Consider the following 26796-nt stretch of genomic DNA (forward strand, 5'->3'; position numbering starts at 1 on the left):
AAGAAAGCTCAAACATTTATTTTACTCTGGGACTGTAACTCGTCTATGAAACCGGGCATCGCTGTTTTAGAGATTGAGCACTAGATGGCGGTATTTATCTTTACAACGACACGGTACTTTAGTAGTTATCAAAAGTTTTAACTCAAACAAAAAGTAAAACCTACCAAGTCATTCTGAAATATGAAGTGCTGGTATGTGTTTCGAAAAAAGCTGCGTTACTTCAACTTGAATAAGCGTTCAAGTGACGTCAATCGTGTAGACGCCTGTTTAATTTTGCGCGCGGCCAGGGAATTACAGGAGGCGCGCAAATTGTAAATTGGGAAAGTTTGGGAGGAGAGTGGGCGGTGATCCTGACACGTGAACGCTCCCACAGGAGCACATCCATCCATCCGTCTCTTCCAACTATAATGTGTAGTCCTGGAGCCAGAGGAAAAGTGGAGGGGAGAGGAATTTAGGGGCAGTTACTGACCAGCGGGGCTTTAAGCGACTGAGAAGATTAAGATCCTCATGTTTTTCTCCTAATGTTGACGTTACGTCTCGCCTCTTGCACGTTAAAACCTCGTTTAGTAAGTTTGGGACACTTCTAAGGAGCAATGGCTGACCAGCTGAGTTTCTTGAATAACTCGGATCATGGCTCGAGCAGCGAGCGAGGCGACGATTCGCCGTCTGCCGTGTCTGAGGATGATTCGAGCGGCCACTGCAGCCACATCTCGCCGCCTGACCCAGACTGGACCGAGGAGAGGTTTCGAGTGGACCGCAAGAAGCTGGAAACGATGTTACTCGGTATGTTAACTTCTCGCGTGTAGATCCTTAAACTTTCTTCAAGATCTGGCAAGATTTTTTCATTGTTTTTGGGGAAGATGTTGCAGTGTTTGCGCTTTGTGTGAGTCACACAAACTGTTTCAAGACAGCGATGTTTCTCAAAATATACTTATTTTGTTTATACATGTGTAGATATTTGTTATCGTCGTGTAGGCCATAAGTGTAATCGTGTATTGTCCATAAATATGACGGAGAAAGTAATATATAACACATAAAATTGAGATCGACATAGCTGATCTCTCAAGTGCATCACTTTTAGTTAATCTTTTACCACTGTATCAGTGAGGACATCCCATATACCTTTATGTTTTTACCAGACTAATGATATTTTCCTCGCCTATATTCCTAAACATCCTCAGACAATCATTGAGATTCATTTTGTCCCATGATTTTGCCATTTATTCACTGTGCGCCTGCTAAAATAACCATAGTTTAACCATCGTATTTGTCGTTAAACTGTGGTAAAACAAATGTTAACAATCTGCCAAAAATAATATTTCCTTACAGACCTACAAGGTGTTTGCGGGGTCTTAAAAAGTGTTAAAAGTTGATCAATACATTAAGAGAAAATGAAGGCCCTTAAGACGTCTTTAAAAGTATTAAATGCCCTTTTCCGAGGTATTAAAATTTGTCATCATCTTGTCATATTTGTCCAAAGAGGTCATATGCTAAAGTTTCCCTGAATTAATCATTGCGTAGGCGAATAGTGGGGGGTCCATTCCATTTACACCCGGTTGTTAAACAACATCATTGACTAATGGTGAAATGCAAGTTTTCATGCAAATGATTGGAGGATAAAGATTTGGAACCATGCCTGAGGTCAGTGTCTGGGAATAACCGTGAGGTGTTCTGCCCTGTGTTGGAAGGCGATTAGCGTTGTCTCGTTTCTAATAAACATTGCATTGGGTTAGCCACTCCATGAATTATCTGGGGCTTCATTCCCATTATGTTGCATTAATAAGGAGTTATCACAAACTAAGACGGTTTAGTTGTGCTACAATCAGTATATAGTAAATGTAAGTTAAAGTGTTGCCAAAGTACGATTAAAAGTGGTGAAGAGGTCTGAAACTATGGAAAGAGTCTTAAAAAAGGTCTTAAAAAGTATTAAATTTAGCTCCATGATTTCTGTATATACCCTGTACTTCACTTTTTCTATAATAATACCATGGTTAATTTTCCTAGGGGCTGTTATAAGCCCTCTACTTTACAGGGATATGTAGTTTGTGACTGTCCAGCCAAACCACATTTGAATTGTCAAGGACACAGTTTGACGGTTGTGGCACAGTTAATGTTATGCTTGTGTAGTCGTGCATGTGCATGCAGTTGTGTGTGTGACATTTGTTGCGGTTCACGTGTAACGCATTTTGCTAGAAAAGTTGAAAACCAGAGGCCGTCAGCACCCTCTTTTGTTTTAGTTTGTGTTCATCTTTGTGAACGCTTAGGCCTCCAGGTCAAAGGTCATGGTGAGAAAACCAAGAAATTGAATCCATGAAGCTACTTTCAAAAGGCAGCCTCTTACATCACACTTACTAATTTGATCCATTTTGTTCCTACACCTTTGATTCAATGACATGTAATAATTCCTCTACACTAACTGCATTATGTGCAACATCTGGAGGTGCTTTGAAGGACTTACTCGGATTGGTCAGATGCAGTGAGGGGTGTGATCTAAAAACCAGCAATGTGTGAAGGTTTATTATGTGGCAAAGTTTTGATTCTCATTTCCAAGAAATTGTATAGAGTTAAGTAAAGAAAGAGCAACTCTAATAGATGTTCATAAGAACAGCAGTGCAGACTAAGACCCAGCATCCCCCTATGAATGAAATTAATTTAGTCATTTATTTTCCACTGCAGCCGATCTTGTTTTAAGAGACTTACTCAGAAAGACAAACGGAGAGAATGGGATCACTCGTGATTCACGTTCACGTAAGGGAATCTGAGAAGCTGTGAAGTTTTGCTGGAACATGCTAAAGACAGTCATGCTCTGATGTGGAATACAATCACACAAGTAATAAGACAATTGAAGGAAAAATGCTTATTTTAGGATTGTGTTTTTTTACTCAATGGCCGTTACATCAAATGTCTGGTTTCGATTAAAAACAGAAGAATGTGTGCTGGCCTGACCCTGTATTCTGAGTGATAAGGAATTTAGTGTTTGTTTAGTCGAGTTTATCCTTGTACTTTATGGAAATCATATGCCCCCCAGTGGCTATTCGATCACTTTGTGTGTTTTTGTGGGTTTGCAGCAGGAGGTGAAACTATGTAAGAATTTATTAGAGCTATTGCCAGCTTTCATATTTCAAACACCTCACACCTACCACTTAGCTTCTGGTTTGTGTGTGTGTGTGTGTGTGTGTGTGTGTGGGATGTGGATTTGTTACCAGATAGGTTTCGAACATTCATTTGTTTATGCGTGTCAATTGAATTCTTACATGTGGGTTTTATTTGGTGAGTCTAAATTTGTCTGGCTGCATGTTCTGTGTATTCATTCTTAACTGTGTGTGTGTGTATATATGAAGCATGTGGGTCTGTGTTTGTGAGTGAAGAAACAGGAAGTGCGTTCTGTTTTGGGAATGTGCTCATGGCTCACTGCTCTGTTGCCAGGGAAACACAGGTCTGTTGCCTTGGTTTTAGTTTATGTATGCGTGCATGTGCACTTATCTAGAAAATGCATTTTTGAATGTTAATGGAACACTTAATTTAGCAACTTGTGAAGCATCAAATCAGAATAAATCATCAATTTGTTTCAGGGACTATTAACCGAGTGTTTGTAGCTGTATTGTTAGGTAACGAAAGTTTTATGGATTAACAGACGACATGGTGAGTAAAAAAGTAATCACATTTCAAACCTGTGTGACTTTCTTTCTTCTGCAGAACACAAAAGAATATATTATAAAGAATGTTGTGCTGTTCAGTCACCAACTTTCTTCAAAATATCTTCATTTGTGTTCTGCGGAGGAAACAAAGTCATAAAGTTTAAATTGACAAGAGGGTGAGTAAATGACAGAATTTACATTTTTTAATGAACTTTCCTTTTAATGTATTCAATGTATTAAATCATATTAGGGAAACATCTTGACTCAAAATCCTATCTCTGATTATTAATCATGACCATCACATCATGAGTTTGGAATGTTACATTACGGACTTTAGGTGTTCCTCTCACAAAGGTATAGCGAGTGTATGGACTAAAAGAGCTGTCGACTAAAGCAAGGAGGAAAGTCAGGTTTGAAATGAATGGCCGGCTATTATGATTGGTCTTCAGACTCCCTCTTATATCAGTGTTGCGCATTGTTTCTGATGGACATTAGGCTGCTTTCCCATGACCAGATGTCTTGCACGTTTGTTTAGACTGCTGGTTTTCACCGTGTTTTAGGGCCCTTGATTACAGAAGATAGTACAAGCATTCTTCAATTCAGCTGCATGCAAATCTAAGTTACAACATAAATCGTAAGAAAAGTTGAATTCTTTATCAGAAGCCTGGAAGACTTACATGTAGCATGATTTATGTTTTCCTGCCTTGCGAGTTTTCCGGAACCAATCCCGTTCCAATATGCAGTTGAGACTGCAGTTTACATTAACAAGTAATCACTCTGAATCTTTATCTCGTAATCGTTTACATTTGAATCCAGCATCACTGAATTCTCACCCACGCTCCGAGATAATCCTGGAACTTCCCTTAAACTCCAGAAACCTGAACAACACACTGATACAATTACACGGTTATATTCTTACACTCGCTTACTCAACACATTCTTAACACACACACACACACACACATAGTATACAGGAGCAATGCTATAATCAAAGCGTGCGTGCGCGTGCGTGCGCGTGCGTGCGTGTGTGTGTGTGCATATGAAGCTGGGTTTCATTAAAGCAGAAACTCAAAAACTGAGTCCAGTTGTGATCCACATCCTACATGTACACACACACACACACACACACACACACACACACTGCATTTAACATTCTGTCTGGTTTGAGGCTTGCTATTTTTATATTTTTCTTTCCAAGTTGTCTGTGTGTGCCTATAAAGATTTGGTTTGTTTCTGTTGTTTGTTTTCTCTGCGAGAATGAGAAAGTTTGAAGTATGATTTCAGAAGAATGTCCAGAGTAACTTTGTGTTTTTGTTCTGTTTATATTCTTCATATTGTTTTAATTTTGTGTGTCATCCATTATGTTTGCATGTGGTCCATTCCTTTCATAGCTTATTGTGCTTGGTTGATGTTTTTGTATGGTGGTGGTCTTTAATTCTAAGATGATTGTATGACAGCTGATTTAGCCCTTTAAAATGAAGTGAAGGTCTGGGATGGGTTTTTAGTTCAAACTCGGAAGATTTTGTTTATGGCATCTTTATTCTGTGTGGTTGTGAATGTGAACTGACTTTGTTGTGAGCTGCATGAATCTGGTTAAATTGAGATCACGATTCTTTTGTTTCAAAAAGAGATTTGGAATGACGACTAAAAGTAATACATCACTTACTAACTTTTTTAGGGAAGATAATATTTAGATTAAAAATTATTATATATTTCATGGTTGACCTATAATTACTATAGTGACAAAGTTCTTACAACAAATAACACGGGGGGGTTACATTCTTTAAGTTTTACATCAAATGCAAAACTTTTACTTCCTGAAAAGTGTTATTGCATCCAAGAAACTTATGTATATATATATAATGAAATATTTCTACAGTAATACAAATTCATCATTCATAAAGGTCTTTAGAATTTTTTTTTGCTTGACATCTACAGATTGCTTGAAGAGGCTTTAAGGAAAGATGCAATTGATAAATATACCAACAGAGTATTGAAGTGAAGTGTTGGGCAACTTGATGAAAAGCTCATAAAGCACAAATTCACAAATTCTTGATGTGTTTTGCCGTAATGATGAATAAAAGCGTGCAGTCTGGTTTTTTATAGCGCTATACACACTGCAATTTTTAGTTTTTAATCAGAACAATGTAACACAATCCTGAAAAACAATTTTAAGAGCAGTTTTGTTGTCAGGCTCTATTTACTTTATGTTGGTTTGTTATTTGGTGTGAGACTAAAACCCGTGGTAGATTTAGTTTTTTTACATGTACGCGAGTGTACAGCCGAGTGCACAGCCTTGCAAAGTATGCTGGTTTTGACTCATATACGTACACACGGGTTATATGGTCATTACGACATATTGCAATATTGCAAAAATCTTTCCAGGCCTACAAGGGTCAGGTTTTCATCAATTACCTTGAATCAATGCTACCAGGACACAGTTGCCACCTGGTGGTTGCTAAAAGAAATGAAATGCGCATGCGCTACCTGCGTGTACTTTGTATACGTGGTTATAAAATTCCAGAGGTGCACAAAATTTACGTCATACGCACTGTACGCTGTCCCTCACGCACGCGTGAAAAGGGTGACTTCAGGATGTCACTGTAAGCTTATAACAATAAAGTAAATCTAATAGAATAGCTAAATAGAAAACAAGCTTTCTCTTGTTCTTGTGTCACACAGTACTATGTTTATGTACTGTATTGTTAAGTTGCCAGTGTAAACCTTCCACAATATGTTTGACAGCTTTAAAAGTATATGAAATTTAGCAACATCTAGTGGTAAGGTTGAGAATTGCAACCAACGGCTCGCTCCAAGGCTCCACTGTCCCTTTCGAAACATTACGGTGGCTGAGACGGGACCATTGAAGTCCACTATATGGAGAATAATCCTGGAATGTTTTCATCAAAAACCTAATTCCTTTTCAATTTAAGAAAAAAGTACATTTGACAACGGGGGTGATTTAATTATCATGAAAATATATGTTGAAAGTGAACAATTCCTTTAAGGAAATGTGGGATAGTATATGCTGGTTGTGTTAGTCTGTCAGCAGAAGGAGCAAATCCAGGTAATCTCTTGCACGTTGTTCTCATTATAGTTGAGTGTACATGTATCCTTGCTGCACGGATATGAAATTGTCCAAATATCTTCGAAAACTGTTTTAAATTACAACATCTGATAGGAGAGAGGTGAAGTGGGCTTTCTCCGATTTCACAACTGCACAGATTGTACCAACTTTCTGTTGTCCTAGCTTCACCCCAAAGTACCAAACTCTGGATCAGGCTGAGGTTCATATTCATACACTTCCCACACTGATATCAAACTTCCCACACTGATATCACACTGATATTGTGCCTAAAAAATAAAGTCTGAATATTAAAAAACAATTTAAGTAGACAAATTGAGAAGTTTATAACCGATTCTTTGTCCATTGCTGTTTATTTCACCTCTTTCTCTCCTTGCACATGCCAAATCTGTTGAGAAATTGTGATAAAACTTATTCCCAAAAGACTCTCAAAAGTTTCATCATCACCGTATCAATCTCCGCCTTGCTCCGTGGACCAGCCTGTGGATGAGGGCTGGAGATTTTTTTTTTAAATGAAGAACTGGGATGAGACGTCTGTAATTGTAGATCTTGCTCTCAATGTTTTGATGTGGAATTGAATTGTTCTGAAATTCACTGAGAGATGGGTGGACATGCTTTCAGGGTCATTTGAAGGTTTAGATGAGAAGATTTCCAAACCTTTTTATTTCCTTCCATTTACGGTTTGTTGTTCTGACCTTTGTATGAAATCAATATTTCAACTTTAAAGGTAAAGCAAAGTGCAGAAAAGGGCTTTTAGATGTTAGATAGATAACCCGCTCCTTTAACATATGCAAGATTGTTTCATTTTGCACGATTGAATGTCCTCAACCAAACATCTGGAGACAAAAGCAAGAAAACATATTCTGGTGAACCACCACACCTCAGCTGGGAGTCATTAGACAACATAATAACGTCTTTTAAAATCACTTTAATTACTTTGTTACATTTTTGACTGTTCTAAAATCTGATAAAAGTAAAAAATGATGTAGGTCCCTGTAGTTACAGTTTAAATTAAGTTCATTAGTGTTAAAGATGAGCTTCAACACAGGCTTTATATGCACAAGCCTTGAAGCTTAAAGAGGTTAAATGACACGGCTAAAATAAAAATTATTGTTTGTTTTAGATGTAATGCAATGTGTATACACGATTTAAGGTTACGCTGTATTTTCCACATACCGTGCAAGTTTGTATCTCCTCTTTGTGAGGGAAATGTAAAGCCTCTTACCATATTTGGAGCATCAGGTTCCAAAGCAACTGTACTCACAGGTACGCCCACCTTACTTGCACATACATTTGTGCGGTCTTAGTCACATCATACGACGAACTGACATAGATTTGTGGGGGTGTGGTTACACGAGACGTTTCAGGCAGATCTGGGTAAGCATTCGCTTTTAGATAGAATGCATCTTCTAACTTTTGCAATTTTACGTGTCTAATACATGCATGGGCAACTTAACACATTAAAGACTCAGAAAAACATCTATTCGTGCCATATGACCTCTTCAAAGTGATAGTTCATGCAAAAATTAAAACGCTCTCATCATTTACTCCCTCTCTTGTAATTTCAAACCTGTGTGACTTCCTTTCTTCAGCAGGACACAATAGAAGATATTTCGAAGAAAGTTGGTAACCGAACAGCACTGGCCCCCATTTACTTCTATTGTATGGACACAAAACCAATGCAAGTTAATGGGGGCCAGTTAACAACATTCTTCAAAATAACTTATTTTATGTTTTGCAGAAGAAAGAAAGTCATACAGGTTTGAAATGACAAGAGGGTGACTAAATGATGACAACATTACAATTTTGGGTGAACTATCACTTGAAGTGGGTTTATGTAACTTGTTTGAGAATGTTGCTCCTCGATTTGGGTATGTTTTTGATGTGTGTGTGTGTGTGTGTGTGTGTGTGTGTTTGTTGTTAGTTTTGTTAGTGTATGTGACTCTGTTATTGAAAACAGAGATTGGTGTGTTTATATTTGCTCATGTATGCTTTTATGTACGTACATGTTCTGGTTAACTAATCGTGATGTAAATTCTCTCTCTTTTTCTTCACAGCAGCCAGCGAGGGGAGGATAAATGGAGGAGAGGATTTTTTTCAAAAGGTGAGACACTTTCAGATTTGTCATTGCAATACATGTTACTTTTGTTTAAACCGCTCTGTGTTTGTTATTTTAACTGATTTTTTTCTATGCTCCATCTGCAATCATATCCTTACTACTTTTTTCTGTAAAATGTTAAATACCTTTTTTTATTTGCAATTTTCAATCATTTTTATGCATGATGAATGTAGAACTTGTTTTACAAGAGTGAACATACTGTCATCGTAATTTAAATTAGGATTGAACGTTGCCATCGCCGATGGCTGATAGACTTGACGATGTTGAGCCAGCATCGGGACTCCAACAAATGTTTCACTTTCGTCAGGTGATGCTCTGTGCTGCCGGCTGCAAATTGAGTTGTATACAAATACGAAAAAAGCTAATGGGGATAAAACCTCACACTGTACACAAACCGAAAGTAAAGTAAACGGCTGTTTCCGCTTCGCGTCTGTCTCGATCACACTGTCGGGGCTTATTTCTGCGATAACAACTGGCTGCCTGTACGTTATGCCTTCCATAAAGAAGATGCGTGTCTGCGCAGCTCGAGTTGCATAAAGAAGACACCTGTCTGTGCAACTTGTGTTGTACAAAGAAGACGTGCATCACGTTATAACTCTTTTATTGAATAAAACATCAGAACAATAAGGAAACAATCTAGCCTCTGTTTATAACTGCGAAGCTCGCGCTGTACAGATGATACACGCCTGAGCTTATAACTGCCCAGCACGCGCTGTATAAAGATGTGTCTCTGCGCAGCTCGTGCAAGACACATCTCACTGTAGTGAGTTTCACTGTAGCCATCGTCCGATGCTAATTTGTCCAATCTAATTTAAATATCATAGTTTTCAGTGTGTTTGTGGTTTTCACGTTTAAACACACATTAAATCAGATCAAAGCTTGATAAATTCCGATGGCTCATTACGAGTGATCATTGTTCTTGAGTCCACTCAATTATCTCTTAATAGGTTTCTGATACACAAAGATTACAAAGCCAATGAAATCATCCGATTATTCTTGGTTTGGCTCAGATGAATGTGGTTTGCTTACAGTCTGTATCTCCGGTTACAGCTGTACTCCAGTTTTGATTACTGGTTTTCTGTCCTCACGTGCACTTTTGCTTTTTGTGGAGGATCTCGAAAGCCTTCAGAAAATGGGGTTGGGTTCAGTGAAATGTCAGTCCTGTCAAGCAAATATATATTTTCTGGAATGTGTGTCATCGAAACAGATCTGATGAATTGTCTATTATTTTAGGCATCAAATAACATTGACGAAGTTAAATGAGTCAAAAGAGGCTGAAGTTTTGAGTCTTGTCTTTGGTTGAGACTTGAGAGAGGGTTCTGCTCTTCATACATGAAGTATACATAATACATATTTTAGACTGTAAGTACATTTATGGCGTCTTGCAATGGTTTACATGATCATTTGTGAATAACCAAGTGTTTTTTATTATTTTATTGATATATATTTTTACTTATGACATCACACTTTCAGGTCATAATTTCCTGTCTGTTTCTTTACCATCTGACTATGTTTGATGACTTTTACTTTTCATATTTTGTCCTGTCCTGTGCCGTCTGTAATTTGGATTTATGCGAGTTGGCATATGAACAGTAGGGCTGATATTTCATGCAAATAATAAAATGCGCTACTTTTGTTTTAACACCAATAATGAATTTATTTAGTCATTCAGCAAGTCTGTGTGCACATGCAGTAGACAAAAGTATAACCATAAGGCAAAAAACAAATATATTATCGACAAATTATTTATTTTAATGATTAAAATACAAGGAAAGTCTCAGATTGTGCACTCGACGATTTGTAATACAGAGATACTTTAGGAACTGACCCAAGGGGTGCTTAACTCTGTTATTCATTAATTTAATGCAGAAACATACAGTACTGCTGATATTGGTGCAAGTGCACAGCTGTTACTTTAATTGTGTTGATATGCGTTTCACTATGAGCCCATCTTATAGATCTGTAAATAAACTGTAAGGTCTGTATGGTGTTGTGTTATCATCATACACACCTGTGCACTTCACCCTCCAGTGAAAGTTGCATTCCCACTCCTCATCTTCTCCCTCATTCCTCCTTACACCTCTTTTCTCTTCTCACTCTACCCCTCCTCAGCTGAAACAACAGAGGAAACAGGAAACAGATCGCTCCTGCACATGCACTCTCATATACATATCATTTGTAAAATATAAACACCCTGCTCTCCATCACCGTGCCGCTTTTAATGACTAAATGAACATCGGAGTTCGTGCAACATGTCCCTGGTGCTTCAAAGTCACCGGCGTCTGAAACTCTTTTCTCCTGCGACTGTATATGTTTCTCTGACAGAACGATATTGGGTGTGGGAGAATAGAAAATTTAAATGTATATTTAACCCAATTTACTGAAATCGTCTGACCCATTTGAGAGGTATGTGCTGGTCCTTCACAAAAATAAACCACAAACCCTAAAACTGCTGTGTGGTCTGTCAGAAATCTCCATCAACTGCAGATCAGAGCCAAAGAAAGCATTCAAGAAAGAACGTGAGAGTAGGTCAATAATAAAGCTCTATAGAACACGCAGCGGCGTGGCAGCAAAACGCAAACATACAGAATGGAAATTGGAATTGGATCCCTGCCTATACAAACTTTCAGCACCGTTCACCTTTTTATCCCGGTCTAAAGTGTCCGGTTTCCTTATAGAAGTTTTAATTGTGTCTCCATTGAGTTCAAGGTCATTAGTGTAGCGTGTTACAACATGACATGTTTCATCAAAGGAAACAACTTGACTCAAAGGGATGTCCCTATTGCAAATACTAGATAATGACTTTTTTCCACAGCTACAGACGAAACATTGTTTTGTTTCTTAAAGGGATAGTTCACCAGAAAATAACAATTCTGTCATAATTTATTCACCTTCATGTTGATCAAAATCTCTATATGAGACATTTCTCAAAATATCTTCCTTTTCAGTGGTTCTTGAAAATATATTATTTTGTGTTCTGCAGAAGAATGAAAGAGATTTTTGGGTGAACTATGCTTTACACTCTGGACACTTTTGACCCACTTGTTAATGATCAGATTTTGGACCTTTATCCGAGCCCGAAGAACAGAATTATGATGACCGTATTAAAATCGATAATACGACATTGATTATACGTCATTTTCTAGATTATTTTTTATAAAAAATGATTTACAGTAGTATGAGTGATTGCAACAATATTCAGTCTCAAAATTCGTTTTTCTATTTTCGTTAGTCATTTGCCAAACGTTTTATGCCGTTCCTCTCTAATTAAAAAATTCTCGTGTCCTTTAGTTTTGACAAAATAAAATAAAAACTGCTGTTGAACCCCAGCTCCAAAGATTAATAAAATCTTTAAGGGTGGGCCGTAAATTCTTGAAAATCTCATGGGACAGAATGTTCCCAGTTTATGAGCGGGCCGTGCAGCAGAAGGTGTAAACATTCAATGTGAAGGACAGGAAGGGAAGTACTGCATGATGTCATCCTAATTGTCTTATAAAATTTTGATATCTAAACTCCACTAGTTGTATGGAGTGTCCGAGTGTGATAAATAAGGTTGTTGTACAAGAAGCAAGCCATTTATCATTATTGTGCTTTTGTGCATGTTGCTTAAAGTAATCATTTGAGTATTATCTACATGTAGGTCTATCTTGTACACACTAAAACTCAGTTTTGCTAAGACTCACATTTAGCCTGGTTGCTCTCAACCGTGCACGAGTGCGATTGTCCCCACTCCCCCACTGGCTTTGCTCTCACGTACTTTACCATCTGCATCCGAGCACGCTTTCATCATTATGATGCGACAGCTTTGAAGTAAACATAAACAAATGATCTCCATCGTAATGTTCAGTTTGTGGCTTAATAGTTGTGTTTAACTTCATGTGCATGCTATCCGCAGATGATAGCCATCATTGTCATACAAGAGAGATATGCATACTTTATTATCATAAATACTTTTGCATACTTTATTATCATAAAGCTGGTCTTTACACACAGCGTTGCATTGTTTGACAAATCTAATATATGGAGTAGTTTTGGCCGCGGTGATGTGTTGTGGTTACAAATAGCAGCCGGCAACTTTCAGAGTAGGGATGCACAATAAATTATCGTCATATCGGTATCGGCTGATAAATGGTCGTTTTGAATGTTATCTGTATCAATAAATTATAAATAATTTCCTCTGGTTGAAACACTTCAGCTGCACACTGCTCACAGTTAAAATCCAGTACAGCGCTGTCTTTCTGTCGTGCTCATTCACTTGCTGGTATTGGCAAAACATGTTTGATGTAGTATGTAGATATTTATGCATGTGTGAATTATAGGAACAAAAGCATATTGTTTGAATCCGACTGCTGTCTGATCGCTTTCCGTCTTGAGTCCTGTTAGACGTGTGGCTATTAAGAACACCTCTCTGGGTTGCTCTGGAAGAACATCTTAAATTTTTTTATTAAATAAACATGGGTACACTTAAGTATAGGGACCAATTATCACTATTAACAAGTTGCTTATCAGCATGCATATTATTAGAATATTGTCTGTTTATTGACACTCATAAAGCACATATTCTGCATGACCATATTCTACATCTTTACTATTACTATTAATATACATCCCATGGGAAATTTCCTGTACACAGAGCTTCCAAGCACTATGAATGAAATAGTCTTAATACGATGAAACTTGAAATGTTAACGTCTGTACTATTTTTTTTTCTAGCTGCTTTGCAACATTGCACAATTGTAAATATGAAGCGCTATAGAAGGGAAGCCCCCTAAGCATTCCCCCTAAGCAACTCTATTCTCTTGCCATTGTGTCTGAAACTCTTCAGGGTGTGCTGACATACCTACATTAGCCGAAACTGCTGAAGGTTGTGTGGAAAACTGCACTCAAGTTTTTTTCTTTAATCGCTAAAGTTTCATGCTTTCTGGAGGCAATCGAGTTTGTAGCCAAAACTTTTCATGAGAACTGCTGTACAGTGAAGGCTCTCTGGCCAAAGGGTTTTTATATGCAGGAAAACAGATAGCACACCACAAAATTGTTACAGAAATGTGTTTTGTATCGAGACAAATACATTTGTTGCCAAAGTTGTGGTTTAAAAATTAATTTGCATGAATGAAAATAGTTTAGCGGTATGCCTTATTCCAGAGCTCTGGGCAAAATCAAGGCAGAAATTTATTAAACATTGTCTATATGTTGTCTGTTTATATCAGTACAAATTTTCAAAGTGTTTCCACTCTTACTGGGACTTTATGCACACAAGACACATCCGCATAAAATATGGTATTTTTCTCCCACTTCTTGCACATATGCTACTGGTTAGTAGTACACTCGGCCTGTCAAAGGTTTGCTGCCAACTGGCATCTACAGGTTTCACGGGTTTGAGCCAGGTGCGTGTGAGAGAGACAGAGGTGCATGGGTTTACCCCAGAAATTTTGACCTTTTTTTTTACACAGTTTAAATATTTCTGTCAGAGTTAATATTGTGCGTGCAGAATGCGAGTTTGTGTGTTGTCATTGTTCTTGTGCCTTGTGTTTTTGAATATATATTCACAACTGGTTTCAATTTCCTCTGGCGCGCTCTCGTGCCAATTGAATATGTATTTCCTTTCAACTTTCTGATGTTTATGTTTAAGGTTATGGATGAGACCAACACTCAGATCGCCTGGCCGTCCAAACTGAAGATCGGAGCCAAGTCCAAAAAAGGTATACACACTCAGACAGACGCTGTAGTTATGCCAGTAGTCCCTGCTTAAGTCACACGACACAAACTGCGGCCTGTGCATAAGCAGCTGTTTCTAACTGAGACTGTGGTTATATCCAGCGGGTAGGCTGCTGATCGATTTATCTGTGTTATGTCTTCATATTTTGGGAACGCAGACAGTCCCTTGGGTGCCTATTGAAAGATATTGCATGTGATTTCATTTTTATTTTCAAATAAATGCATCTTTTTCCATGATCGTCTCTACACTGATTTGTTGAGGATACTTTTCATGGTCAGTGAAGACAACAGAATTTTTAATAAGTTTGTGATTCTCCGGGGCAACAGTTCGGACTCATATTTTAGCATTTAAAATCTGCAGATAATGTGAAATGATCTGGCAACACAAATACAAGGTGACTTGCAAAATGAAGGAGTCTTGAACATTTTGGCTTAAAAGCCAATAGTATAACACAAATGAACAATGATGCAAAAGTCCCTATTGTTTGTGACCTTCTGAAGGTGCCGAACTACCCTGTGTTCATTTAAATGGATCAAACGTTGTTCATTCCCATAGAAATTGTGTCATCTGACACTTTTTCCCTTCATAACTATCTTTGTTATTGTGTCCAAAATCTCTCATTTCCTCCTCTTTCCCTTTTCAGGTGGTCTCAAAAGTCTTTCATCCTGTTGTAAATACTGTATGAACTATATTTTACATTCTCTGCTCTTTAACTGTTCCTCTCATTTTCTCTCATTGTCCCACCTCTTTCGGCTGCTGCCTGTAACAGATGTTATCAATCGGAGTCATGTCTGTTTCACTCTGTCTTCAGTCTGTAAAACGCTTTTAAATGAGACTGTCTACCGGACGGACGCAAATCAGTGTGTCTTAACCAGGGTGTAGAGAGGCCAGACAGTTTGGTTAAAAACAGATCGTGATTGAAGCCCCATCCAAGACACTATAGACAATTCCAGTCAAACGTTTGGACATATCGACTCGTATTTTAGTTTGACTATTTTCCACTTTTTAGAATAACAGTGAAGCCATCAGGACTATGAAATAACTTAATTGGGATTATGGGAATTATGTAGCAACAAAATTTTGTTAAAGGTCTAGTTCACCCCAAAATGAAACTTATTTGATCATTTACTGTATAACAATATCAAGGAACTATGCTTCTAACCACAGCTCTAGACCTGCAGTTCCAACCACGCAACTTTGCAATGCTACTTGGATTGATTGTTGGAATTATTGTTTCGGGAACCATTAAATCGTTGAACTATGCTAGAACGACGGAACTTGAGACCATAGTTGGCTAATGATGCATTTGGGAAACGCACCCCTGTATGACTTTCTGTATGAATATCTTTTTCTTCATGAATAAAACAAACAACACTGGCCCCCATTAATTTCCATTGCATGGGCACGTTTATCAAAATATCTTATTTTGTGTTCCACGGAAGGAACTCATACAGGTTTTGAACGACACGAGGGTGAATAAATGACAACAGTATGTTTACTTTTGAGTGCACTATCCATTTATGCTCTTATATGCTAGGCTCTTTTGGCTGCTTTCCTTCTCTATCCAGTCACAAAATATAAGTTTTAAATTGTAACACTATGTGCACGTGTCTACAAAACAAATGTATGCATAAGATGTTTTTTGTAAAAATACTTCAACACAGATGTGGATTTTAAACCCCATATATGCACACATGAACTGGTCACATGCTCAACACACATGCATAGACATTCTCCATTCATAAACATGCTGGCCACACACACACACACGCACACACTGGAGTTGATGACTACCACATGGCAGTAAGAACTAGTGTGGCAGGCTGGACATTGAGCCCCCTACTGGTGTTACTCTTATACCTACCCAAATACCAGTGCGTGTGTGTGTGTGAGAGAGAGCAAGATCCTTCCTGTTTAATTCCCCCCTGCTCCTCAATCCCTAATCTTGACCGTCCGTGGGTGTGTGTGAGGATTAGATGAAGTGAGTCAAGGAATGCGTGTGGAGGAAAACAGAATTCCAAGAAATGACACCACTGTGGCTATTTTTAGAGCACATATGTACATTTCTGATATGCGTGCGTGGGGTTAGATAAGCATTACGTCTAAACCATTGAACAGCTGGGGTTGTAACAGCAATTTTGATTTTATTCAGCATGAAGGAATGGAACATATTGAATGCATTCTGGAGCATCTTTATCAGTGACTCTTGGCTCTTGCTTGCTCTCTTCACAGATCCACATATCAAAGTGAGCGGCAAAAGGGAAGATGTGCGAGAGGCGAAGGAGAAAATAATGTCCGTTCTAGACACAAAGGTAAACACGCTACATGTGTGATTGTCATGGTTACAGCAGTGACTCTGTCAATCTTCCAAAGGAAAGTCTGTTATGCCTATTTTCTTAATAGCACTATTAAATGGGTTAGTCCACTCAAAAATGAAAATTCTTTCATGAATTACTCACCCGCAAGTAGTTGCAAACCTGTATAAATGTATCTTAGTTCTGTTGAACACAAAGAAAGATATTTAGAAGAATGTTGGCAACTGAGATTTCTAGTATACTCAAAAAATGGTAGTCAAAGGTGCCCCAGAAAATCCAATATTTATTCTACTATGGTAGTCAACAGTGACCCAGAAATCTCAGTTGCTAACATTCAGCCATATGTCTGTCTTTGTATACATTCAAACAAAGAATCACTTGAGGGTGAGTAATTCTTGACAGAATTTTCGTTTTTGGGTGAACAAACTATCCCTTAAATACAGTGTTTAGACATTAATTTTTTTGCAGCAAGAATCACTAATATGATTTTAGACCTTTGTATGTTTTTTATATTTCTTTATATTACACCCTTCCTTATATTTGATAGTGTCATGATTGGTACACCCAAAGTATTTTGTAATAATATCATATGTCCTATATACATGAACTTCGCTTCCTTGTATTTTACTGTCAAACTGCTTTCGTACAATGCATTATTGTGAAAAGCCCTATATAAGTAAATTTGAATTGAACTGAATCTATATTTTAGTGAAATCTTGTATAAATATTGTCAATGTTACAATACAGTTTGTATAATTATGTAGAAATGTATACAAATATACAAATCTTGAATCTAAAATGCATTTTTGAAGTAGTTTGGTACCCATTAGCCATTTTAAGCTTTTATAACCTCTGTATAATTATTGTGATGGGATAAAGACACAAATACTTAATTTTATGATTTGAGAGAAAAGACCTGTGTGCAACAAATGTGTGTTTGTTATTCGACCCTGTTGCCTGGTCCATGATACAAAACCTTTTTCCGACAATAAACACTAAATTTGCTACGCTCACTTAATGTGGCAAATTTCTGGACAACAGGGGTGAGCTTGAATCTAATTTACAGAAGATTCCATAAACAACCTAAAGGAATTCAAGATGTTTCTGAACCCTTCTGAAAACACATCTGAAATCGTCTGCGTTGGCTTAGTTACTGTAGCTAAAACCACAGAGGCAACAGGAACCAGATTAAAGGATCGTACTTTACTGTCGACAGGTCTTCATGAGCGTTGTTGTTTTTAAGTTTCGACCTTTGACATCTACAGAGTAATCGTGTGACTCTGAAGATGGATGTATCGCACACGGAGCACTCTCATGTGATCGGGAAAGGTGGAAATAACATAAAACGAGTGATGGATGAGACGGGCTGCCACATACATTTCCCAGACTCCAACAGACACAGTCAAGGGGAGAAAAGCAACCAGGTACACCCATTTAATCGAGTAGACAAACATTTGAATATTTCAAGTTTTAATAAACTAAGTGATTATGTTCAGTTAATTCTAATTTCAAGGAGTATGGCCATAGCATGGAGTACTAGCCAACATTCACCATCCAGGAGCAGCTGAATAAAGCTGAAACATTTTATTGGCTGAGGGACTTAGCAGTTTGTATTGGCCGGAGGATATGAATTGTTCGTGGTACGATAGATCTGATTGGTTGTTGGACAGCTGTCAGATTTAAATAGACTGCTGAGTGGACTGACAAGGTTTGGAATTGAAGTGATGATTGCATACACACACGTGTACAAACACTATGTTAAGGGCCATAACAGACGGGTCATGTCACCTTGTTCCAAACCGGGTTTAATTTTCACAGGCCGAGATTAAACGTGTGCAGGGATGAAATGATGGAAAAGAAGAAAAGTTAATTCCTGAAGCAGGACCTTTAATTAGGGTTCTTGGACTGGCCCTCTGCCACTCACACACATGCTCGGATTTAATGGTTTGATGGGTAATAAATCAGGTTGCTGGACGTATGACTGCGTGTTATTTGAGCTTAACCAAAACTCCTTACAGGATGGGAATAAACATCTGCACTTATTACGGTAAAAGATCAAGAGTACAATCATTTCTTCGTCTCTCTCTCTCCGTCAGGTGTCGATAGCGGGGCAGCCCGCTGGCGTAGAGGTGGCGAGAGTTAAAATACGAGTGAGTTTTATATAAAACCTTGACCTCTACTCTATAAACACAGCTCTTTATTTCTTTCTCTTTGTCCAGGAAAGTACTTTCTCTTTCATTCTCTCTCTCTCTCTCTCTCTCTCTCTCTCTCTCTCTCTCTCTCTCTCTCTCTATCTCTCTCTATCTCTCTCTATCTCTCTCTATCTATCTGTATCTCTATCTGTATCTCTATCTCTCTCTCATGCTATGTGTAGTTGCATCCAGTCATGCTTAGTAGGCTCATTTTGCTGCGCCCTAGTGGCCAAAGTGACACCATCATCATTTTTTTGGTACTACTGTATGTGTTCATGTATTGTCATTTTCTCTTTCTGTCTGTAGGAGTTATTGCCGTTGGTACTGATGTTTGAATGTAGTGGGGTGGTGCAGCACGTGGACTGTAGCTCGCCTGTAGTTCAACATATATCCCACACTTACAACATCTCAATCTCCTTTAAACCACCCTCCCGTCTCTATGGCAACACCGCCATCGTCCGCGGAAACCAGAACAATGCCAATGGTGTTAAGGTGAGGCATGTAGCACTACTGTAGGCACATAAACAACTGATGCATTTTAAAGAGTGTCTTGTTTAAACGTCTAAAACGTCTGGTGGGGTGTAACATGTATTCAGTTTACGATCAATTCTGGTTCACGGGGTATTTGAAAAGTAGCATAAATCTTGGCATAGTGAAAACTTTCCAAAACAGAGGTTGAAGTTCCGAAAGTTTAAATATTTTAGTTTTAATAAAAATCAACACCGGAAAATAAAAACGCCCATATGAAGCCAAGCCTGAACAGTAACAAAAAATGAAGTGAGTGCAACTTTTTGAGCAGAGAGACAGAGTGAAAGTAGGTCATTCCGTGAAATGGAGAGATTTAGTCTTCCAGTAGAGCTGCCAGATACAAAACCCAAAATCACATCAGCCTTCACCACAAACTATAAAGCATTACAAGGGACGGGCAACAGTTTTAACAATGTGTGCATGTGTTCAAGCTCACATGTGTTCTCAGACTTACAGAGAAAACTTGCACCCACACAAGTGGAAATGACTTAAAACAAATGTAATCAAAATCTTGCATTGCAAATTATATTATCAATCAAAAAATGGATGAAAAGTGAAAGCACTCATTGTTTTACATTTTTCAAAATCCAGCAACTTTGTTTATTTCCAGTTTTAAATTAGATGTGGTGGTATGTTTTCAAACGCTCGAATCCAGCTTGTGTGCTGTTACTGTGTTTAACAAAACCGTGTGTTTCAGCGTGGTACGGCTTTGTTATTGGAGCACCTTGCTGGGTCTTTGGCCAGCTCTGTGCTGGTTAGCACACACCTGGACATCGCACCCCAGCACCACCTCTTCCTTCTGGGCCGCAATGGGGCAAACATCAAGCTCATCTCCCAGCGCACAGGCGCCCACATACATTTCCCTGAGCTCAACGGGCAATCGCATTCTCCCACACAAACTAGCCGCTCAACCGTCTACATACAGGGAAACATTGACGCAGTGTGTACTGCTAGACAGCAGCTGATGGTACGTGAACATGTTGTCTTTCTAGTTCTCTGTCCGTGTCTCCGATTTAACATCTCCCTGCATATTTGTGGCCGGCATGTCCATGTCATTGTGGTGGTGATATAATTGAGAGAGATATTTAGATGGGAGTCACATTAAACGCTGTGAGATTATGGCCTTGGATGGTCTGGTTGAAGAATTTGAGGCCTTTAGCATTGTGCCCAAACTGAAAGGTTGCCAAATTCCCTTTTGGTTTTCAAAATGGAAAATGAAGATCTAGCAGCACTGCCTTTATAGTTTATTATTTATAATCTATAACATAACAATTATCTAACAATTTGATTTTGTGTACTTAGAGCAGCAAAATGTAAAAGCTTGTCAACTTTTGAAAGAGAATAGAAAATATTGTTCATATTTTTGTTGTTATTATCGCGTTTTCCCATCCAATCAAACGTCAGTGTTTAGGCACATGTCATTAAGTAAAAGGCTTATGTCTGTAACTTCTTGTAGGGTGTAGGGCGTTACCAAGCATATGTTTGTTTCAGGGCTGTCTGCCGTTGGTGCTGATGTTTGACATCAAGGAAGAGATGGAAGTGGCGTCTCAGGTTATCACTACGCTAATGGAGCAGCTAGACGTCTTTATCAATATTAAACCTAAACCCAAACAACCCAGCAAGGTATTAAATTAACCCCAAGCACACATTGAAACTAACCGTCTTCTTCATTGGTGGATGTGTCATGAGTTTCTCTCATGTGTCTTTCTCAGTCTGTTATAGTGAAGAGCGTCGAACGGAATGCTGGGAATATGTATGAAGTGCGTAGGATCCTCTTGGGTCTGGAGTCTAGCTGCATCGCCTCTGCTATAAGTAATGTCGCTGTTAATGGACATAACCCTTCCTCCCCTCCTCTGGTTGGCTCAGTTGGACTGGACACTCTCGCCTCAGCTGGACTGAGGCTCAGCACTCTGGGTAATTGAGTTTACTCTGTATATTTATTTTATATAGTGTGTGTGTGTGTGTGTGTGCCACAGATGCTGTAGATAAAGTTGTATTTAACACAAAATATTGATTTAATTGAAATATTTTCTGTTATTTTGTATAACAGTATAAGTGGAACCGTATTGCTGCGATTATGGTAGCTATGTGGTATTCCAATTCGCTCTCTCTTTTTCTCTCTCTCTCTAGCTGGTCTTCTAAGCTCATCGGTCAGCCCCATTTCTAATGGCTCTACCAGTCCAATCTGTGTTCTTAATGGACACGGCTCAGCTTTAAACATCCAGAACGGCGCAGTTAACAACTCGCAGCACATTCATACGGCTCACACACATTCACACACTCCCAGTCACACAGCTTCCCTTTGGGCCAGTGCTCTCACTTCAACCGGTAACACAGCAGGTGAGTAAATAACCAAGTATTTCACAGTCAACTATACATGGAGATGCTAAAGAAAGGTTTTTTTCTCTATCCCTACTTCAGGGTTTTCCTCGGACCTGATATTGCAGTCTGTGTCTCAGTCGACTCTCAGCGGTCTTCTGCTCTCTGGAGTCCAGAGTCAAACACACAGTCACACTCCATCCCCTCCACCTGGACTCGCACCCATACACAAACCAACCAATGGAGAACATCTCAATGGACATGTGAGAAACTTAAAAGTCATAGGAGCTTGCTTGTGTGTGTACCTTTTTTGTTTTCGACTCATTGTGCTGCCCGTGTGTTTCTCTTGGATGCTGTTGTGTTTGTTTGTGGTGTAGCTTGGTAGTTCTGTGTACGGTCGAATGTCCTCTGTATCGCTTAACCCCGCCCACTGTGACACGGCTCAGGATGTTATTGGACACACCCAATCAGAATCCATGTCTACAAAACCAACTGATGAAGGTATACAAGTTCGTTCTCAGTTGTTTGTTTTATGTGGTTTACTTCTGTGGTATCAAATTTTATGCCAAGCATTCATTTCATGTAGAATGAAAAAAAAGCAGTTTTTTAAACGCTTATTTTAGCCTTTTTTACTGAATTTTGCATTTTATTCTTTGTTTGTTTTACATTAGTATGAATGCCTCAATATTTAAATGTTTGGTTTTGTGTGTTTGTATCAGGCTCAGACACGTTTGTTGAAGTGGGCATGCCCAGAAGCCCGTCTCATTCAGCCAGTGGGATTGAGCTAAAGCAGATGCTGGCCTCTTGTACAACATCGTCAGGGAAACGACAAACGGTGGAACTTCTCCAGAGAACCAAGAACTCACTTCTACAGTATGTTCAGTCATAAATTCACTCGAAGTCGGCATCTTTAAAGCCTTTAAAACATCTTTCAACTGAAGTCATATAGTCAAATGTTTCGTAACAACCAAATAGCATTGTTTTCGCAGTCTCAGTCAGGTCTGGCTTTTTTTTCTTGAATGGAATGGCCATATTTAATAATTCAATCGATCCCAAATGTAAGAAATCAAACCCTACTGGACCTTTCTTGAGTATTTAGATTTATGCAGAAGTAAAATGAACATATTGCTATGAGGTGGCCATCATATTGCGTGTTTGTGTGTGTAAGTAGCGTGGAGTGTGTGTTAGCAGATTCAGATTGCGAGAACACTTTGGCTGATAAAAGAGCACCAGGAAGTGAGAGAGCTGCCGAAAGAAGACTCGCTCCCCATATACAGGTACAAAAACACACACACATACGCCTCAGATTCAGGTGTACACAAACTAAAACACACTAACCAAACTTACGTCTGTTTAGGCTTTTGACTATGAAAAAAAGAAGCTTCTTGCAACTAAAGGTGAGACTTGATTTTAAATGTTCACCACTTAAGTTGTGGTTATACAGTTATATCATATATCTTGTTCTGCTTTTGTGTAGCAATGTTAAAGAAGCCAGTTGTGACTGAGGTTCGGACCCCCACAGATACCTGGAGCGGCTTGGGCTTCTCCAAATCAATGCCAGCCGAGGGCATGAAAGAGCTGCGCAGGGCAAACCATGTACCATACAAGCCCAGCATGTCCACAACATATGAGGTAAACAAACTCAATTACAGCAGATGCAACCTGTTTTCAGATCAGTGTAGTCAGTCTGTACCTAATGGTTAAAAACTGTTACTTTTGTTGTTTAGTTGTGAAAATGTTGTTTTTGTTGAATTAAAAAAGCTCTCTGTTTGTGTTGTACATTGATGTTTCTCAGGATTCTCATCTGTCTGTGTCACACTCTGGGAGTAAAGAAAGTTTGTGCAACGGTACGGAGTCCGACAACTGGGGGAATCGCAATGGAAACGCTATCATCAATGAAAACAGACTCTCCGGAAACTCTGAATTTTCATCAGCTGTCAGCAGCCCAAAGAGAACTAAGAACGAATCAAGTAAAACTTTTAAGATTTTATTTCCTGATCTCTCTCCATTAGCGCCCTGTAAATCTTGGGGACCCCCAGAGCCCACCCAAAAAGTGGTGCTGCTTGTATGTGCAATAAAATGGTTCTGAATCACAGAAGTCACATACTAACACGTAACCTATGTACTGCTTTTTCTCTTTACGTGTGGTTCAGTAGGTGAGCTGTATCTCAGCAGCAATAATTACATGGACAGTATTTCTCTATCGGCCAGTAATGGCTGCTCCCTCAGTTCCTCCCTTAAAGGAACAGACCTTCCTGAGCTTTTCAGCAAGCTCGGCCTCGGCAAATACACGGACATCTTCCAACAGCAGGAGGTGATTCATGAACAAAGCCATTGATGTGAAAATCTGCCTTGTTTGTCTGTTTGTTCATTTGTGTTGAGTGTGTTTTTATGCGTGTGTTCTCTAATAGATTGACCTCCAAATGTTTGTCACACTGACGGATTTAGATCTAAAGGAGCTGGGAATTACGACATTCGGCGCTCGCAGGAAAATGTTACTGGCGATCTCAGGTCAGTCATTTCATTAGAAAGGATAAACAAAAACAGATCATGTGGAAGAAATGAAGTCACTGCTTTGTAATGAAAGGCGTACAGGAAAGACAGAAACTGCATATCTTCTAACACTGACCATATAGCAATTTGAGCCAAAACTGTATTTTTTCCCTTAACAAAATGGGCAATCCCAGAATGCATTGCAGCAAGCTAAGTAAGTAAAGAAAAGCATATCCAGGATGCCATCCAAAAGTTGGCAATGTTGCTGTTTAATACAATGTTAAATTAAAGTGAAAAATATATGTGCTTTTATTTAGTAAAAAATTATAGACAAATATAACTAAATTGTATTTAATATGTATGTGATTTTATTAGAGATTAATCATGTTTATCATACTTCAATGTCTCCACAGAGCTGAGTAAGAGTCGGAGGAAGCTCTTTGACACGCCCTACATTCGCTCATCTTTCCTAGAAGGCGGAGCCAGCGGTCGCCTTTCGCGACAGTTCCACGCAGACATGGCGAGTGTCAGCGGTCGCTGGTGATGTCCACAGGTGCCATGAGCTTCAACCACAAGTTCAACCAGCCATCTATTAACCCAAACTGGGAACCGTGGACCACAAACCACTTGAACTTATTTTTACCGGCTATATAGCAGAAATGAGATCCAAGTAAATACATAAGAGGGAAATTAGTCAATATCAAGAATGTGTCATAAATGATGTCTCACATTTAATTTCGGTCAACAGGCAAAAGGCAGAGATAAAAAACTAACCGTACTGTTTGCATGCACTTCAGTATTGGTGTCTAGCACTTTAATCTGTAAACTCTGCTGTTTTGCCTGTAGGTTATTTGCATCTCTTTTTTTTGTAACTTCATTCTATCCAGTGCCAAAGTCAAACACATGCACTTATTTAGCGTGTCACACACAAAGATCATTGCTGTGTTGTATTTTTAAAGACATTTTATTTTATAGTTGTATTATGTTTTCATATTTTATGTTAATCTTTTTAAGAGGCATTATCAGTTTACAATTATTTTATTTTGTTCATTTGGTACAGTTTTTCAGTTATTGGTTGATGTATAGATTCTAGTCTACTCAACCAGAAGTCCTTGTAGTCATCTCAAACGGATGTCAGTCAGAGCGGGTCTGCTTTTCGTGAAGAATGAAGAACAGTGAATCATAAAATTCCCGTTGGTTAAGAAATTCTGGTTCATCAGTAGAATTTAGGTTTTATGTGTAGCACATCAAATTTAAGCTGCATTAGGTACTAGACCTAAACTTTTATCAGGTCTAAATTCTGAACACTTTAATAGCCATGAACAATGGAATTTGTTTCTTGTCATGTATCTGCCAAGTGTTTGTTGAGTTGTGTTGGTATGTATTGTGTCCATACTTCATTTCTTCTTGACCAGAAGTTACATTTTTGCATCTGTTTATACTTTCTTTTCAGACCAGATTGTATCTATTGTCAGTGGATGTATTCAGAGTAATCATTGTTATGCAGCCTTTGGTTTGTTTACATTATGAAGTTTGTAGTACATGTGGTTCAAGCTACAAACAAGAATGTAAACTACATAGAAAGGGCTTTTGCAACCTATCTATTGCTATCATTTGCAACCATGGTAATATCTCCATTATAGTCTCTTTAGTTTTTTTATGGAAGGAAAAATACTGACAGTCTCTGAAGTATTGCACAACAGATTGTGGTATTCTTGTATTTTGCTCAGTGATATTAGTAATGTTTAATTGTTGCTAATTAAGTCCACAGTGAAAATCTTAATGCGCAAAATATGGACATGTAGAGAATATATTCCTCACCATAGTGGAACCAATGTATAGGTTACATTTAGTACAGAGCAGGAATTCCTCTGAGGTTTTGTAATCGAGAATAATGTTTGTTCTTTTCTTCTGCGTATAAGAAATCATGCCTGTTTATGTAGTTATTTCATGCTTTTACCTGAAATAACTCCAGTGTTTCTTTCGAGGGAACAACTGCTTTGTTCTGTTGTTCTGTTAATTGTGACTTCCTCCTGGAGCAGTGTTTTTCCATATGTGACACTGGTATTTGTAACACATTTAAATCTTTGACAAAGGGAACAGAGTTAATGTTTTTGCCTTTTACGAATGTTCTATAAGTCCAAACCGTTTTCTTTAAAACGGACAGGAGCCATTTGTAGAAGCTCTCTTTGATAGTTGATGTTGTCAGTTAGTGTTATTTCCTCTCTGAAAGAACAGAAAAGGGAATTTAAAAACATTGAAGAACAAATATTTCAAATGTTTGCCACATTTGTGGCTTTGTTCCAGAAAATAAAAATGTATGCAAGCTAAATCAACATGTTCACATTTTTATTAAAATAAACGTTAGTGGTACGCTAATGATCAACCATT

At 38.5% G+C, this 26796-nt stretch overlaps 1 protein-coding gene across 2 annotated transcripts; it reads left to right on the forward strand.

The window, feature by feature from the left end:
* The first annotated feature begins 275 nt into the window (after positions 1-275).
* Positions 276-26796, forward strand: bicc1a (BicC family RNA binding protein 1a). 2 transcript variants are annotated; one of them, XM_079458167.1, is made up of 21 exons: positions 276-783; positions 8781-8827; positions 14472-14541; positions 16791-16870; positions 18139-18297; positions 18970-19023; positions 19372-19557; positions 20291-20560; positions 21085-21216; positions 21306-21507; positions 21724-21933; positions 22015-22175; positions 22290-22413; positions 22632-22785; positions 23084-23189; positions 23270-23309; positions 23390-23544; positions 23708-23882; positions 24066-24226; positions 24324-24423; positions 24819-26796. In XM_079458167.1, the coding sequence occupies exons 1-21, from the start codon at positions 594-596 to the stop codon at positions 24947-24949; spliced, it is 2907 nt and encodes a 968-aa protein (XP_079314293.1). In that variant the 5' UTR covers positions 276-593; the 3' UTR covers positions 24950-26796. The 2 variants fall into 2 exon arrangements, with proteins under 2 accessions (XP_079314293.1, XP_079314292.1); XM_079458166.1 differs by having other exon boundaries at positions 340-783; positions 23081-23189; positions 24819-26793.

Source organism: Barbatula barbatula (assembly GCF_947034865.1).
Source record: "Barbatula barbatula genome assembly, chromosome: 6".
In the NCBI taxonomy this organism is placed as follows: Eukaryota; Metazoa; Chordata; class Actinopteri; order Cypriniformes; family Nemacheilidae; genus Barbatula; species Barbatula barbatula.

Bases quoted from the DNA above. Each gene is read 5' to 3' on its own strand.
- bicc1a (XM_079458166.1), top strand. From the start codon at position 594: ATGGCTGACCAGCTGAGTTTCTTGAATAACTCGGATCATGGCTCGAGC. The intron at 8,828-14,471 runs GTGAGACACTTT...TTTATGTTTAAG, and splicing joins GAGAGGATTTTTTTCAAAAG to GTTATGGATGAGACCAACAC. The intron at 22,176-22,289 runs GTGAGAAACTTA...TTTGTGGTGTAG, and splicing joins GAGAACATCTCAATGGACAT to CTTGGTAGTTCTGTGTACGG.